This window comes from Equus quagga, chromosome 12 (assembly GCF_021613505.1).
Source record: "Equus quagga isolate Etosha38 chromosome 12, UCLA_HA_Equagga_1.0, whole genome shotgun sequence".
Taxonomy (NCBI): Eukaryota; Metazoa; Chordata; class Mammalia; order Perissodactyla; family Equidae; genus Equus; species Equus quagga.
Window position 1 is genome coordinate 94,068,792 of NC_060278.1, and position 17,776 is coordinate 94,086,567.

At 38.7% G+C, this 17,776-nt stretch overlaps 1 protein-coding gene across 1 annotated transcript in view; it reads right to left on the reverse strand.

Moving 5' to 3' along the window:
• Positions 1–17,776, reverse strand: part of PTPRT (protein tyrosine phosphatase receptor type T) — a 1,006,957-nt gene that overhangs the window by 342,569 nt on the left and 646,612 nt on the right. Inside the window, exon 9 of the mRNA XM_046677949.1 lies at positions 3,842–3,951. Coding sequence (XP_046533905.1) covers positions 3,842–3,951 — 110 coding nt within the window. The remainder of the gene's footprint in view (positions 1–3,841; positions 3,952–17,776) is intronic.

Genomic DNA, 17,776 nt, shown 5'->3' on the forward strand with positions numbered 1-17,776 from the left:
TCATCACTGCTTTACCTTCGAAGCCTCTGGTCACAGGAAAGGTTTTCACGGCAAAGCAACTCCAAACCCTCTGATTTTGTAGGTTTGACATGGATTTGTTTTCTCTTGATTCTTACCTAGTTGAAGCATGGGACAGTCTGACACCTTCATGTTACAAAGAGGCGACTGAAGCCAGAGACAGAATGAGACTTCAAGCCGCTCAGATTTTGGGGGGCAGAATTGTCAAGGACAGACCCAGGGGTTGTAACTTGGACTCATGGGGAAGGAAATTTAATCTTAACATTCTACATACTACCTGGACCTGCTGCATTTAACAATATTTACAATATTTTGTCATAATGCTCCTCCCTCTTTTTTTTTGGATTTTGTCTTTGCTGAGTCCAAGGTTGTACATAGGAAGCTACAGACAATCCTGAATTTCTCTTCCATTTGTGTTACCTTATTTTTCTTGGTCACAAAATACACTTTTTGAGACCAGAAGAGGGTGATTTGTAATTTATGGATTTCTCTCTAGGAATTACAACCAGAACCTAATTTAAAAAATCCAATTGGTTTCATCTAATTAAATTTGGAAATTGCCTCATAAACACATATTCTGTTATAAATGTCTTTAAAAGCAAAGTCTCCTGCTTACTGTCTGGGGCAGAATTGGGTTGAGAGCAGCGTGGAGGGGACGTCCTGTCTCTGCTCAGGAGGACACACTCTCTTGTCAAGTGCTCAAACTTTCTAAAGGGTAATGTGGTCTAGAGCGGTGCTCCTCAAACATTAATGCCCATATGAATCACCCAGGGATCTTGTTAAAATGGGGACTCTGATTCAGGCGGTCTGGCAGGTCTTGAGATGCTGTATTTCTATTCAGATCCCAGGTAATGTTGATGCTGCTGGTCCACGGACCACACTGCGTAAGGGGCAAGACATCCACACTTATATTCAGGACTCATGAATTGGCCATATTGGCTGGATCACCTTGGTCTTTTCACTTCATCACTCTGAGTCTTAATTTCCTCATTTTTATGTAATGATAAGAGCTAACATTTATTAATGCTATTTCTAAATGCCAAATACAGTACTAAACATATATTTATGTTTATAAATAAATTTAAATGAGAGGTTACATAATATACCCAAGGTTACACAGCAAGAAAGTGGCAGAGCTGGGATTCAGAACTAAGCTGTCTGATCTCAAAAGTCAACATTCTTAACTTCTGAGGCCTTGCCAGCATGTGATACACATGGTGTCACAGCCATGTTTATGGCCTAAGTCCACAACCTTAGCTCCCTTCACAGCTTCATCCAAGGATTTTGACATGTTCCCAGAAGGCAGCCTCAAATGCCCACAAGTAAATCAGTCAATTTCAGCTTTCTAGCTCTGGGTCTCTGTCATCAGAACCCAAGTAGCAGCCAAGAAGCTACTTGAAGATGTCTCACCATAGCTGTTTCCAGTAGAATCCATCCTGGGAATGCCAACATCCCTGGCATCTTCGAAAATCCACAAGGCACTGAGTTCACATAAAAGTGAGAAGAAAGGTGCATTGTCCCAATCTGTGCCCACCTTTGCACCCAGAGCTCCAGAGTGTGTATCATATAACAATGCCTCAACTTCAGGAAGCTATTGCTCAAACAGGGTGTCTAACTCACACTTGTGTTTGCATCCTTGTTCTCTCTATATTTCTTTTTGCTTATCCTGGAATAGCAGTCAAGAGTTTCCTCTCCCAGTCCAGTGCATAATCCTGTTAGAGGAAGAGGTATATTGATCCCCAGGAAGACGTCTGTGCCCACATGTGACTCTGCCTGCAAAATGGCCTAGATTAGTGGTTTCCAAGAGCAGGTAGGTACAAGGACCAGGGTCTTTTCAAGACAAGTTGTCATCAACTCAAGGCAAAATGAATAAACATAAGGAGGCTGTCATGAGTTATTCATAAGTCTACATTTCAATTTGAAGGAATGCCTTTTATTCTGAAATTTTGTCCTAGCTACATTTTTGAAATTATGTCTTTTATGAAATGATGCTAATAAAAGATAGTGAAGTATTCCATGTTGGTTCCCTCAAACCTTTTGAAGTATTACTGGCCTGTGAATTCCAAAGTTCTTGAATATCTGACATAGAGAGCCATTTGTATAACAGTACCAAACAACCAAACTCTCTAAATTGTGAGTCCTTTCCCTCTGCTTTACAAAGAACAGGTTGCCGCACACAATAGATCTTGATTTCATTTGTGTGTGTATAATTGTGGCCTCTGCTTTACAAAGAACAGCATGTAGCTTTGAAATGATTGTTTCAGTTGAGTTTCCAGTCCCTCACTTCCCTGAAAAGGTTTTGAAAACATCCTAGACAAGGTCTATCAGTATGAGTACCATCCTTCCTCTAGCAGCATCCTCGAGAAAGAAGCTTCTCCCAACCCTGTGGCCCAAGATGGCTCATAAATGGTGGGGTTGGATGTCTGCTCCCTCCTTCCATGTGCTGACCCTAAGAGCTTCACCAAGCTCCCTACAATTTCTAAAATGGAGATGCTAGCTCTTCTGAGGAAGGCTGGATCTAGTGACAAGGCGTTTTCTGAAGGTATTTTCTCAAAGACTTTGTACATGATGCATAGTTTTCTCCTCCCTCAGAGAGCTCTGAGGTCCATCCAGGTCTCTCTATAGAGCTTCTGTGTCCATCAGATTAACCATGAATGTTGTTCTCTCCTCAAGTACTCCTTGACTTTCTTCCCAGAGCTCATCCTCCCTTATGGCAGAGATGTTCTTCCCCAAGCCTACCCTCAATAGGTGTACGTGTCTCCATGAGCGCTCTGTGTCTTAAGTTCCTCCATGGGGTTGTAGTGCATTTCAGCCTGGAAATGTTTGTATCCTCTCCCCCTCAGACTCCCTAGAGGAACCCTGAAGCGGTGATTACCACCCCCATTTTACAGATGAGGAAACTGAGGCTTGGAGAGAGGAAGAACTTGCCAAAAGTCATTTGAGACTATGGTAGAACTACTAAGATACTAGATTCCATTTGTCCAGCTTTGGCTTCCGTGCCCTTCCCATGCATTGCTGTGTTTTTATATTGTAGCCTATATCTCAGTCTCCTGGTGTCTCAGGTTATAAGGGGTGAAAGGAGAGTAAATCTTGTTCACATCCCAATGCTAGAATTTAGTGATGTCAGCCTTATTGTTTTTCTGTTTGTTTGGTTTTGTTTTGCAATGAATTAGAGCAATTTGTTCTAATTTTGCAAGTTTTCAGGAAGCCACGTTGTGCTGGCTTGATGGGTGCATTCCTGCCTGAGGATATGATAAGGCTCTGCTAATCCTGGGAGGGGAGCTTTTGATTCCATCACCTAGGTGACAAAAACATATGCCTTGGCCACAGTATGAGCACCTCTTATACTGTGAGAGTACCTCTCGTGCTGCAATGTGAGAGCTCAAGGATCATGTACCCCCAGGGTAGAGAATGACACTGGGATTCTTTTGGAAGCCCAGGGACTGATATGGGTAGGACTCACATCATGTGAGAATTGCGGTTTTCCAGATGAACTGTAACTACTGTTTGCCAGGCCTGGGTCTTCGCAGGCAAACTGGGGTAATCTGACTCCCTGAGTCCTGACCCCTTTGCTGAAGAGATCAAAAGTCACCTCAGTGCATGGCATGTCCAATTGTCTTTGTCACTGGGGCCATGAAGACACCTCAACAGTACACCCTTATGTTTTCCTCTCACTGTATTGTCAGAAACCTTTTGGTAAGTTGAGTCTCACTCACCTCCATGTCCTCAATAGAGCTTTGCACACAGTAGGTATTCACCAACTTCCAGCTGAAGTCAATTGAAAAAGCCAAGGCAGCTGATATAGCAAAAGGGACCACTTTACCTCATAGAGTGTGATGACCCCATTGGTCTCATTGGGAGGTTTCCACTGGATGTAGATCTTCTCCTCAAAGGGCCCCCCTTGGATGGATTCTAGAGGAACAGCTCCTGGAACTACAGAACGGAAAAGTTAGGAACTTAATGGTACCTTCTATCTCATTTCTCCAGCTCCATTGACCTAGAATAGGAGTCGGAGAAGTCTTCCTATAAAGGATCAAATAATAAACATTTTAGGCTCTATGGGCCATACAGTCCCTGTAGCAGTTACTCAACTTTGTGCTTGTAGCACAAAACAGTCGTAGACAATCAGTAAATGAATGGGTGAGGCCGCATTCTGATAAAACTTAATTTCTAAAAACAGGCAATAGGCTGGAGTTGACCCATGGGCCGTAGTTTGCTAACCCCTCTCCTGGAAGGCCAATGGCTTTTCATTTGCAGGCTGAGCAAGTTTGTTCTTGAACTAAACCTGACCAAGGTAGGGAGGGCATCAGTAGGCCTCAGACCTGCCAGCAGGTGGGATTTTGGAAGTAGCTTCTTTCCTTGGGATCGCTATTTGAGGAAAGAAAAGTGAGTTTCGCTATCGTTTTCCTAACCCTTCCAACATTTTTCCAGCTACAGGAAGTGCTCCCTCAGTTTCCTAATTCCTGAATACAGCAGGTACAATATGCCTTGAAACCTCAATCCAATTAGAAGAAGCTTGCCTCACTCCAAGAAAGCAGCTAGTTCGTCTCACTGCTGAGTTGCCAATGCCTGGCACATGGTAGACCTTTAATAACCATTTGCTGTTTGGGCAAATAGGTGAATAAATGACCTACGCCAGCATTTTGCCCTAATGAGCAAAACCCTTCCTGGACTGCTTCTATACCCAGGTCAGTCTTCCGGCCAGCATCCTCCTGCTGGATTCCACCATCATTATGACAGTCTGGAGGATGCTGAACCATACAATGAATGATTCCCCAGACTTCCAGTTATAACCTCCTAAAAAATCATGAATTCATGTAAATCGTTACCTGATCTATTTATATTTTGGCATTAGAAAAGCAGGTATTTTTACTAAGCGCTTACTCTTTGACCAGAATTTTACATATATTACCTCATCTAAGTGACAGAACAGCTCTGCCCAGTATGTATTTTCTCCATTGAGCTGATAGAGAACCGAGGCTAAGAGAATTAAATAACTTGCTCAAGGTCATATGGCTCTTAAGTTGTAAAGAGGGAGCTGAACACCTGTCTGTGAGCTTCAAAGCATATACTCTTAATCATCACGCTATGCCTCTCTAGATTTAGCCGTGACCATATGTTGCAATCAGTTCCCTATTGTTAAATTAAAACATATTTAGTTTTTGTCATTATGGACATGATACACAGAATCTGTTGAATATTAAGACTATACAAAAAGGTTAAAAAAAGAAAACAAAATCATTCATAATCCCCATAACTGCAGATATTTTTCCGGTATTTTTATGCCTATGCATATGTATATTTTAATTTTAAAAAGTAAACTCCTACTGTGTATGTTGTGTTGTGACCTTCTTTTATCGCTAAATAAATCACAGATTAAAAAAAAATCCTTAAGAGCTCTTTGGGGCCATGCATTTTAATGGCTGCTCAGAGCAGGATACGACCCACTACAGTCACCAATCCTTTATTATTGGGCATTAAAGTTGGCTTGAATTCTTTACGATTATGAGTAACACTGCAATGAGCATTCTTATAAATAAGTATTTGCATGCAACTCTGCTGATGTCCCTAAGATAAATTCTTGGAAATTAATTTATTGGGCCAAAGTAGATGAATACTTTACTTTTAATGCTTTTGACACATATTACTAGATTGTCTTCCAGAAAGTTTCTACCATTCTTGGCTCCCCATCAGAAGAATATGCCTATTTCTAATCCTTGCCAACACTGACTATTTAAAAAATTAAGTGTACGTGTGTGTATCTTTTTTAAAATGCTGGAGAGTGCAGATTTGTTTCTCTGTTTAATTGGCCATTTGCATCGATTCTTTTATGAACATGCTCTCTATACCCTGTGCTCATTTTCCTGTATGGCTCTTCATTTTTGCTCATCGTTGTCTTATGGGTTTGTAATTATAATTGTTTTTAAGGACATAGCTTTTTTGCATAGGTTACAAAAATTTTTGCCAGTTTTTTCATTTGCTTTTTAAATCTTTTAGGTGTGTAGGAGCTTCTAAGTAGTCAGATCTCTTATTGCTTCTCCTTATCCACTAATTGTTTCCACAAATGTTTGTTGGATATTTAATATGACCAAGGGACTGTGGTGGACACGAGGGGTACACCAGTGACAGAGAAAGATATAGTCAAATTCTTGATAAAGCTTGTATTCTGGAAAGGGAGACAGACATTAAATAAATAATTACACTCCTAATTAATTTTCTTAAGTTGTTACCAGGACTTTGAGGTAAAGGCACAAGGTGTTGGGAGAATTATAACAAGTAGAAAAAATCTAGTCTGGCAAGTCAGGATAATACGTGGAAAATAAGTGAGAGTTGATGGATAAACAGAAGTTCCTAGGGCAAAAGGGTGGCGAATGGATGTTGAAGTGTGATGAACACCATTGTGAGGGCCAGAGGGGAAGCAGAAATACCACCCTGGGGAGAAAAGATGGTAGCTTGGACTAGGGCAATGGTAGTAGAGAAGAGAGCAGGCTGTGTAGGAGATTTGAGGGTGCCAAACTAACATGATTTGGTGGTGATGGATAAGGGTGAAGGGGGGAAGAGATGTGTCAGGGAAGCTCCCAGATCTTCTGTTTTATACAACTGGGGTGGATCAGAGAGTTGTTCACAGAGAGGGAGCCTAGAAGAGGACTAGTTTTGGAAAGGAAGCTGGTGAGCTCAGTTTTTGCCATACTTCATTTGAAGTGTGTGTCAAACACCCAAGTGGTGATGTTGAGTAGTAACTGGATATATGAGACTGAGATCAATGTTTAGAAATTGAAACCATGGGCAGGGAATAGATCTTGTAGCAAGAGTGTAGAGCGGAACAAAAAAAGCAGGTCTAGGGGCCGTCCCCCCGGCCGAGTGGTTGGCTCCGCTTTGGCGGCCCGGGGTTTCGCTGACTTGGATCCTGAGTGTAGACATGGCACCACTCATTGGGCCACACTGGGGCAGTATCCCACGTGCCACAACTAGAAGGACCCACAACTGGAGGGATTTGGGGAGAAAACACAGAAAAAAAAAAAGCAGGTCTAGGACTAAAACAAGAGGAACTCCAATCTTAACAATTAGGATAAAACAAGGAAATGGAGAAACTGGGAGGCCATGTTCAGAGAAACAACCAGAAAACCAAAAAAGTGAGCTGTGATTGAAGCAGACAAGGGAGGATCAAGAAGGGACTGCTTAACAGCAACAGATGTGGCTGAGTAGTCAAGTAATATGCGACCGTATGTCTCCCCATTGAATTTAGCGTCTTCAAGGTCACTTGTGACCCGAGCAAGAGTAATTTAGGGAGAACGTTGGTGTCACAAGTCATCCTGCAGTGGGTGGGGATGAGAGTGGAAGGGGAGGGATTGTGCTGAGACAAGTAAACTATTTTGGCTGTGAAAGGGAGGGGAATGCAAGAAGAAGAAGGGATGACACATGGAACCTAAGTAGTGCCCTCTCCCAAAGACGGGAAAAATCTAAAACTGAAGTAAGAGGTAGAAAGGTGGGAAAGAGAGAGAGAATAACTGACATTGGCAGGGTCCTTAAAAGGCAGGAGCAGGGCAGGTGGAAAGAAAGTACTTTCTCCTCTGTAAGATAGGAGAGGAAAGAAACGTGCAGATGATCTGGAGGGGGAGTTCAGCTGTCCTAATGCCTCCATTTTCTTGAGAAGAGAGGGTAAAACCATCTACCAAAAGTGCAGTGGAGGAGGAGTTTCCTCAGGAATTTGGGAAGAGTAGAGAAGGTTTATTCACTGAGAAGTGGAACGCAAGCTGAATACAGAGATGCTGACACTTTAATCCATCTGGAATCTATCTTACATATTGTACAAAGTGGAAATCTAACTATAGTTCTTTACAGTTTGCTTAAGAAAATCAATTGACTAAGTCAGAACTTCCTCCAGTGATTGAAAATGCCACTTTATTACCATGTTAAATTATTATACATCCTGGCATATGTTGTGTGGCTTTCTGTTCTATTTCATTGAGTCATAACTTCTACTCTGACAGTATCTCTCTGTTGTGTTGATATAACATGCTCTGATATTCAATAGAACAAGTCCTTTTCTTTTATTGTTCTTCATTTGCAAAGTTTTCTGGGCTACCACTGTTCTTTTATTCTTACAGAAGAAATTTGGAATAATTTTATGAAACTTCAAAAATGTGCCACCAAAATTTTTATTTCAGTTGCATTCTTCACTTCTTTGGGGGGCAAATGACACCTTTTTATAATGCATACTCCTACCAGTAATACTGTATAATCTTTATTTATTAATGTTTCTTTTTAGCTCCCTCTGTTGAAAAAGATATTTTTTTAAAATTTCTTAAAAATTGTATTCCTAGGACTTCCTTACTTTTGCTTATATTATTTTTACATTATATTAAAAAGTTTTTCTTATAAAACATATGAGACAAAAGTATATGTAATAAATGCACAGCTTAAAGAATAATTATGAAATGAACACACATATACCCGCTATCCACTCTCAGAGATAAAACATCACTGTATCATTGAAGCATCCTGTGTGCCCACACAGTTGACTTCTCTCTTCCCTCACCAAAAAAAAAAAAATCGTATACTATCCCGAATTTTACATTAGTCATTCTCTTTATATTTATTTGCAGTTATAAATATATACATGTATCCCAAGACAAAATACCATTTAGTTTTTCCTGGTTTTCTTTACATATACATGGAATTGTGTGTTTGTATTGTGCAATTTGCATGTGTCACTCAACATTGTTTTGAGATTCATCCATGTCGACACATGTAGTTGTATTTCATTCATCTCCATTTTATGAATATAGTCTTATTTATTTTACCATCTACTATAGATATACATTAAAGCTGTTTCCCAGTGGGGCTATCTTAGAGCACTGCTCCTATGAATATTTTTGTACATTCACTTGAACATATACAAGATTTCATTAAGGTACACGTAGGAATGGGATTGGTAGACTAAGGGCATATATATCTTCAGTTCTATGAGCAATGCCAAATTAATTTCAAAAGTGGTGATAGCAATTTATACTCCCTTCAGCAACGTTCTAAAGGTTCCCACATCTCTACATCCTTACAAACACGTGGTATTGTCAGGTTTGTAAATTCCAGATGATCCAGTAAGTGTGCAATGATCCTTCATTGAGGTTTAATTTGCTGTTACCTATTTGCTAAAGAGGCTGAGCATCTTCTACTGTTTCTTGGGCATTATTGTCCTTTTCTTATTGATTTGTAGAAGTTCTTTGCATATCTTTGTTATTGATCCTTTTATTGGCTATATGTGTTATAAAAATCTCTCAGTTTGTGTCTTCCTTTTCTTTTTATATCACCTTTGGATAAATACACAGTTCTTAAACTTGTAGTCAAATCTATCAGAGTTTTTCTTTTTTTGCATGGGAGAAAGAAAGACTTAATAACTTAATTGTGGTAATCATTTCACAATGTATATGTATATCAAATCATCATGTTGTACATCTTAAATATACAGTTTTATTTATCAATAACACCTCAATAAAGCTGGGGGAAAAAAGACTTAGTGGCGGATCCTGTTGGTGCCCCACCCATATACTAACCCTTCAGTAAAACACTTGCTGCTCTACTGAAGGCTGTGAAAGCAAACCTGGTCTCCACACAGAGCAAGCAAGAAGTGCCAGAGTTAATGCCCCAAAACTCCTTCAAGTAAAGAAAGACAATGAAAAGAAAGGTAATGGATGAATATCCTAGTCCTTATCACTCGGTTGCATTCACTCTGAGACATTTTCTATTAATACTTCTCAAACTAGCTCAAATACTGAAATCTTAGTTATTTCCAACCCACTGTGGATCAATATTATCATAAAGTACAAAAAAAAATGAGTAATAGGAAAGTAAACTCAAAAAGTAAAAGTGAAATAAAAAAACAGAAAATGCAAGCTCCTCCCTTTTAAAGACTTATTCTCTGTTTCTGTAATTATCTTGTCATGGACCAGAAAGACTTCCTGAGTCTATGCTGGTCCCTGGATCACATTCGGAGTGGCACTGTTCTAAAACCCAGTTATTCACATGGTAATTTTCTTGATAACACACCTTGTATTGGCTTCTTCCCCTTCCCTGACTCTCTTCCTCACTTCCTTATCAGTGTGGCCTGGACCATCTCCTAAACAAACTACTTGCATGTGAATGCTTATCTCAGGGCCAGATAAACTCAAACAAAAATAATAAATGCAAACAAAATATTAGCAAATTTAGTATTTAGATGCCTCTTATTCTTCTTTAAGAAATCCTTTCTGTACCCTAAGGTCATAAGAATATTCTCTTAGATTTTCTTCAAACAGTTTTAAAGTTATGCCTTTTATAAAATGTCTTCAACTCATCTGCAATTGTGCTTTCATGTATAGTGTGAGGTAGGGATCCAGTTTCAATTCTTCCTCCCCATCCCAGTACCACTTAATGAAAAAAAATTTTATTGACTCAAGTGATCTGCCATGCTGCCTTTGCCTTCCGTCACATTTCCACAGATGTACAGGTCTATTTCTACGTTGTCTCTATTTTGTTCAATAGTTCTATTAGACTATCCCTGTGTCAATACCATAATACCACTATCTTAGCTATTCTTGCCTATTTTCCTTGCATGTACACTTTACGACTAGCTTGTAAATTTTCAAAAAATGTCTGATTTTTATATCAAAACTGCATGAATTATAGATCAATTGGGAGATAATTTATGTCTTTATATATTATGTCTTTATAATATTGAGTTTTCCAATTTATAAACATGGCATATCTCTTATTTAGATCTTTAATGTTTTTCAGTGCCTCATACATTTATAAATACTGTACATCTTGAAAACTTTTGTTACATTTAGTCCTAAATACTATATATTTTTGTTGCTATTGTAAATAGTATATTTTTAAAAATTACCACATGCTTGTTAGGTGACTGGAAATGAAATTGACTTTTTAATGTTGACTTCTTTGGCAAACACGCTATATTCTCTTATTAATTCTAATAATTTGTGTCCAAATTTCTTTGGATTATCTATGAAAATAACCATAGCATGCGCAGTGAATAGCAGTTTTGTTCTTTTCTAATCTATATAACTCTTTATTTAATTTTCTTGTCTTCAACCAGAGCCACCAGTACAATATTTGGTAGAGAGAATGATAAGCATCTGTGTTTTTTCCAATTTTAAAGAAAATGATTTTATTATTTCATCCTTGAGAATGGTGTTTTCAGGTTTCTTATAGTTACTCTTTATCAGGATAAGAAGATCTTTTTCATTCCTGGTATACAAGGACAATTTCTTTTTAAATCATGCTGAGCTTTAAGCGATGCTTTTTCTGTATCTATTGTAGTCACGATATGTTTTTGTCCCTCTCTTAGTTTGTTAATGTAGTGAATTACATTAATGGATTTGCTACTGTTGGACTAATATTGATTTCCTGAAATAAACTATTTTTTTCATAGCTATATACAGTGCTGGACTGTTTGCTGATATTTTGTTTGGGATATTTGTATCTAATTATCCTTTTCCTCATAGTAAGCCTTTCTGGTTTTGATATCAAGGTTACACTGGAGGCACAAAATGAGAAGAGGCGTGTACCTTCTGTTTCTGCTCTATGAAAGTGCAGATGTAAGACTTGGGTTACCAGTGCCTTGAGTGTTTGTCTGACCGCATTTGTAAGACCATCTGGGACTGGTGTTTTATTTGTCGGAAAAGTTTAAATTACTGATTCGATTTCTCTAATTGTTGTAGAATTATATGGTTTTCTTCTTTGAGTCATGCCTTTAAATTTATATTTCACTAGGAATTTTTCTGTATCCCCTAAATATCAAATTTATTGGTATAAAAGGACATTTAGTATCCTCATATTTTCCTTTCTATTGTGAAATAACCACCATACAAGTGTATAAAACAGACATCTCATTAATTTATTAATAGTCAACCTCATACCCTCCAAAGGTAACCACTTTCTTAACTTCATAATAATCATGACCTTGTTCTTCATTATAGTTTTTACTCCTTAAACATACATCCCTAAATACTATAGGGTTTATTATTAAATAAAAATAATAAATATAATAAACAGTGCTAAACACTTTTACAAATATCTACCTGGGAGAACTAATGTCTTCACGTTATTAACTTCCATTCCATGAATATGTTCCACCTCAGGGTTTATTCATCTGTCCTGTTGAGAATGCAGATTAGCGTCTGCTTCTGTTTTTAAATCTTGTTTCTTGCCGTGATGCTTAGAGGACATTTGCTTTGCACTATCAGATTACTCCCCTTCAATAAGAATGGAAACCTGGTTTCATCTGGTAAACTTTCTTTATGCAACTTTACAAGAGGTGGTACGGGGTGGTCTAGTTTGGTGGGTCAAAATGTGTTCTGTTAATGATTACATGAGTCCCTGTTTTAAACATTTCTAACCCAGAGGGAAAGGAAATGATTAAATATACTCATCCATTACTTGGCCAGATGAGGAGTCTGCTTGGCTGGGAGTGGGGGTTGGCGAAGAGGAAGGTTAGGGAAAGGAAATAACTAGGCAGCAGAAAGCTTCTTTTTGGTGAGTGGACTTTTTTGCTGTTTTGCGGGGCAGCCTGAAGTTACCTGGAACAATGTCCCTTTCTTTTTTTTATTATTATTTATTTATTTTTTATTGCAGTAACATTGGATTATAACATTATATAGCTTTCAGATGTACATCATAATATATTTCAAATTCTGTGTAGATTACATCATGTTCACCACCCAAAAACCAATTATAGTGCATCCCCTCACATGTGAGCCTAATCACCCCTTTTGCCCTCCCTCAACCCCGCCTCCCCTATGGTAAGCACCAATCCAATTTCTGTTGCTATATGTTTGTTTGTCGTTGTTTTTATCTTCTACTTATTAGTGAGATCATATGGTATTTGACTTTCTCCCTCTGACTTATTTCACTTAGCATGATACCCTCAAGTTCCATCCATGTTGTCACAAATGGCTGGATTTCATCATTTCTTATGGCTAAGTAGTATTCCATTATGTATATATACATCTTCTTTATCCATTCGTCCCTTGATGGGCACCTACGTTGCTTCCAAGTCTTGGCTATTGTGAATAATGCTGCAATGAACATAGGGGTGCATGTATCTTTATGCATTTGCGTTTTCAAGTTCTTTGGATAAATACTTAGCAGTGGAATAGCTGGATCATATGGTAGATCTATTCTTAATTTTCTGGGGATACTCCATACTGCTTTCCATAGAGGCTGTACCAGTTTGCACTCCCACCAGCAGTGTATGAGGGTTCCCTTCTCTCCACATCCTCTCCAACACTTGTTGTTTCCTGTCTTGTTAATTATAGCCATTCTGCCCAGAGTGAGGTGATACCTCATTGTAGTTTTGATTTGCATTTCCCTGATAGCTAATGATGTTGAACATCTTTTCATGGGCCTGTTGGTGGTCGTATATCTTCTTTGGAGACATCTTTGTTCAGATCTTTTGCCCATTTTTTAATTGGGTTGTTGGTTTTTTTGTTGTTGAGATGTACGAGTTCTTTGTATATTTTGGATATTAACCCCTTATCTGATATACGGTTTGCAAAAATCTTCTCCCAATTGTTAGGTTGTCTTTTTGTTTTGTTGATGGTTTCCTTTGCTGTGCAAAAGCTTTTTAGTTTGATGTAGTCCCAACAATGTCCCTTTCTTTAACTGGATTGTCTCTTCCTAAGGAGAATCTTTCATTAACTCCCTCTCCTTTCCTTATTTATATCCTTATTTATTCACATGTAGGCTTGGAGTGAGAGCTCTCTTCTGCTCTGAGGACTGGCATATAAAGAAGCCCACAACATTGAGATCTCCCCATCCTCCACTCCCATCCACCAGCTCCATGGCCCACCCTTGCCTTCAGCCCTCGTCAGTCATATACATATTGAAGGATGAGCAAAGAGAATGTGTCGATAGATAGGATCTTTGGAGAGAGCAGGGCTGCTGCTTCGCACAAAGCAAGGGGGCACCAATCATAGAGAATACAGGGTGAAGGGTGTTCCCTGGAGTTGTACAATGCAGGAACTTGGGAGTGATAAAAGTGAGGAATCACGGTGTTTGACTCAAGCCACTAGTAAACTGGAGTCGCCATTAACAGAGATGGAGAAGGCTGTGGGAAGAATGAGATTGGCGGTGCTTGAGGGATGATGAGGAGGTCAGCTCCGGATCTGTTTAATTCCAGAGGCCATTAGCCATCCAGGTGGAGAGGTTGAATGGGCAGTGTGACTCTGGAGGGCAACAGAGAGTCTTGCCTGGAAATATCAATTGGGGAAATCTTTAGCATATGGATGGATTCTAAAGCCAAGAGACTGGAGGAAATAATTAGGGGAATGAGTGTGGATCAAGGGTCAGCAAACTATGGCTTCAGCCAAATCCAACCAGCTGCTTGTTTTGTAAATAAAATTTTACCGGAACACTACTGCTCTCATTCACTTATAGGATCAGAGTGAGAGGTTTGAAATCGAGATTATAGACGTACTATAGGTTATTTTAATATAGTCCCTTGCCCAAGACTAACAGAAATTTTGCACAGATTCCTGATTCGGTTTTTCCTAGTTATACACCCTTGATTAAAAATCTGTCTGCCGTGTCTGATACTGGCCACACATCACTTAGTATTGATCTTGACAGAAAGAAAGTTAAGTGCTTTACATATAGTAGACTTTCATGTGTACACTTTCAAGAGGCCAGTGGGATTGTCATCCCCATTTTACAGATGGGGGCACCCAAGTGTACAGAATGCAAGTAATTTAACCAAGGTTGCATAACAAAGTAGTGAATGGAGCCTGGACAGAGCTCAGATCCTTCTGTCTCCAAAGTATTTTCTGAATCACCTCCTTCTTCTAGCACCTGGTGGACGTGTGGGTTCAGAAAGGCTGAAGGGCAGTCACGCCACCTGTTAGTGGCAAAGCCAGCATGTCTTAGCCCCGGGTCAATGTTCTTTTTACCACACCACATAACCACTTCACAGGTCAAGAAGTCCTTTTCAATGAAGCAAACTAATTTTCTTTTGATTCATCCGGGTTTTGTTTTGGTTTTTTTTCCTCTCTCTCATTGTGAAACGACTTCTGGGGGAAAGATTCCTTTTTTGCCTTATCTTCTAATTCTGTGTCACTTTACCCTTCATTTTTTTTTATAATTCTTTAATGAATCCACATATTCCCGTTCCACAATTTCATTTCTTCTTCTATGTAACAGCACGGAACTTTCCATCCTTTTGACAGAGTTCTACAACAAAGGTTAATTACTTTATAATTTCATTCTCTTTAAAAAAAGCGCACTAAAATTGCTAATTTTAACTGTGCTTCTTGTCAGTAAGTTCAGGTAAATTCACTGTAATTAAACCAGATGTTTTCTTGTGCCTAAAAGCCAGGTGGTAATTTAAGGGAAATTTTCATTTCAACATAAAGGAGGACAGAAGGTGATCCAGGGAAGTTTTCTCTTCTCCTTTCTTCCAATTCATTGTCACATCTGAAAAGTGGCGCTAACATGGTGAACTTGGAGGGTAGTTGTGAGAAGTAACAAGTCAGCTTATGTAAAAGCACAGAGCCCTGCACAGTCAACAGAAGTTTCCCTTCCTACTTATCCAGTCTACTCATTTGTTTTTTTTTGCCTCTTCAATCCAGGTGCCATATTTATTGATTAGTTGGTTGTCGTTCATATAAAGAAGCTCAGAACTAACTTAAAAAAAATCAAAATAATTTGAAAATTGTTCAGAGGCCACCAGAACCTGTAAGTGAGTCTTATGGAGAGAAGACAGATTTAGACAATTTCAATCCACTTGTGTTTTCCAGTCTTGATGGAGAAAAGGTAATCTTTTTCTGGATAAATTTTTACATCTTCAGACACCAAATACCTTTTTAATGGAACCATACAGTGGTGTGTTAAAAGGCGTTTCACAACTAGCTTTCCAGAAAACATAAAACACTATGTGTTTGCCAATTTCCATGGTGTAAATATCCCCATGATGGCCAGTTTCAAGAAAGAATGTGATGTCACTGAACTCAGAGGTGGGAAGAGAGACTAATGATTAGCTCTAGCAAGCCAGTATGACTTGGTTTTGAAGATTGCTAAATTATATTCCACATATCCTCACTTTCTTAAACAGTGTGTATGAACAGGGCCCTGTGATATCTTGAAAGATACACGAACTTTGATGTCAGATATTCACTCATTCAACAAATAGCTGATGAGCACCTGCCAAGTGCCAGGCAGACAATAAATACATATACATAGGTGTGTGTGTGTGTCTCTATATATGCGCATATATATTTATATGCGCATGTGTTTCAGATAATGCTAAGTGCTATAGAAAAGAAGTAAAGTGGAGAGAGTGTTAGGGAGATTTTGGCCAGGTATAGGACTGTATATTAGATAGGGTTAGGGGAAAAAAATCACAGATAAGATTTTGGGATTTATTTATTGGCTCTGCCATTTGTCACTCGGTAGCCTTGGACAGGTTCCTTAAACTCTCAGAACCTCAGATTTCTCTTCCACACAACTGTATCAATAGCACCTACCCCACGGTATCTGGAGATTAACTGTGTGAATGAAGACACCCAGCACAACGCCTAGCTCACAGTGGGCCTTTGGAAACCATAACTGCATTTCTCCTTACCCTTCATGATATCTCAAGGTCATCTTTGTAAATGTCAAAAATGTACCAAGCTCCAATTAAGTGATGCCTTCAGGACTCGCTAAGGTGTGCACAGCTTCTCACCCTTCCACTAAATGACCATGCAGTGCGTTACTTACTGCCTTGTTGTTACTGCCTTTTATACCTTTCCTCTCACTTTCCTCTTGTCCTGATTTTATGTGTGACATCTTGTCACTATACGTGTACCTATCCCTAGCAATATGTATCCTCCTTCTAGCTTCCTGTGACCTGAGAACCCAGATGATTCGTCTGTTAGAAATGCATCGAACATACAGGTGCTCATTCCTCAGCTATGTCAGTCCTCCTTACAATTCAAGTACATTTACTATATTAGAGGAAACAATATGTCTTATATGTGATTAATCATGTTACATATCAATTATATTAATATAGTATGTCCTATATTAATTATAATCATATTTTATATAATTATTATAAATTATATGGGAGCCTAAATGTCCCTATTGTAAAATAAGAAAAATAAAAATAACACTGTTTGCTTTTTCACATTTGGTGTTAAGGTTAAATGAATCTACATTGCTGGTGAAAATGTAAAATGATACATCTTCTGTGGAAGAGGATCTGTCAACATCTAACGAAACTGCATATGCATTTACCTTTGACCCCAGCAATCCCACTATTAGGAATTTACCCTGAAAATACGTCTCCACAAATACCAAAGAGCTTCTGCACAGGGCTGTTTGCTACAGTACTATTTGTCACAGGAGACAATGAGAACGACCTGAGGATGCACAGGACCCTGCTTGACTAAACCATGGTATAGCCGCATAATGAAGTCCCATCCAGCTATCAAAAAGAAAGACACAAATCTGTACAACCCCCTATGGAGGGATTTCTAGTATATATTAAGCGAACAAAAACATGAGATGCAGAGTATATCTATTATGCTATCTTTTATATAAAAAATAAGAGAAAGAGACATTTTTCCTTTTTTGCAAAATGAACTATAGGAAAGATAAATCTGAAATGAACAAAAATGGTTACCTTTCAGGTGTGGATAGAAACAGTGTGAAAGAGATAGAGGTGGTGACACTACTTCTCTGAGTGTACTTTTTTATATAGTATTTACTTTTGAACCATGCAACT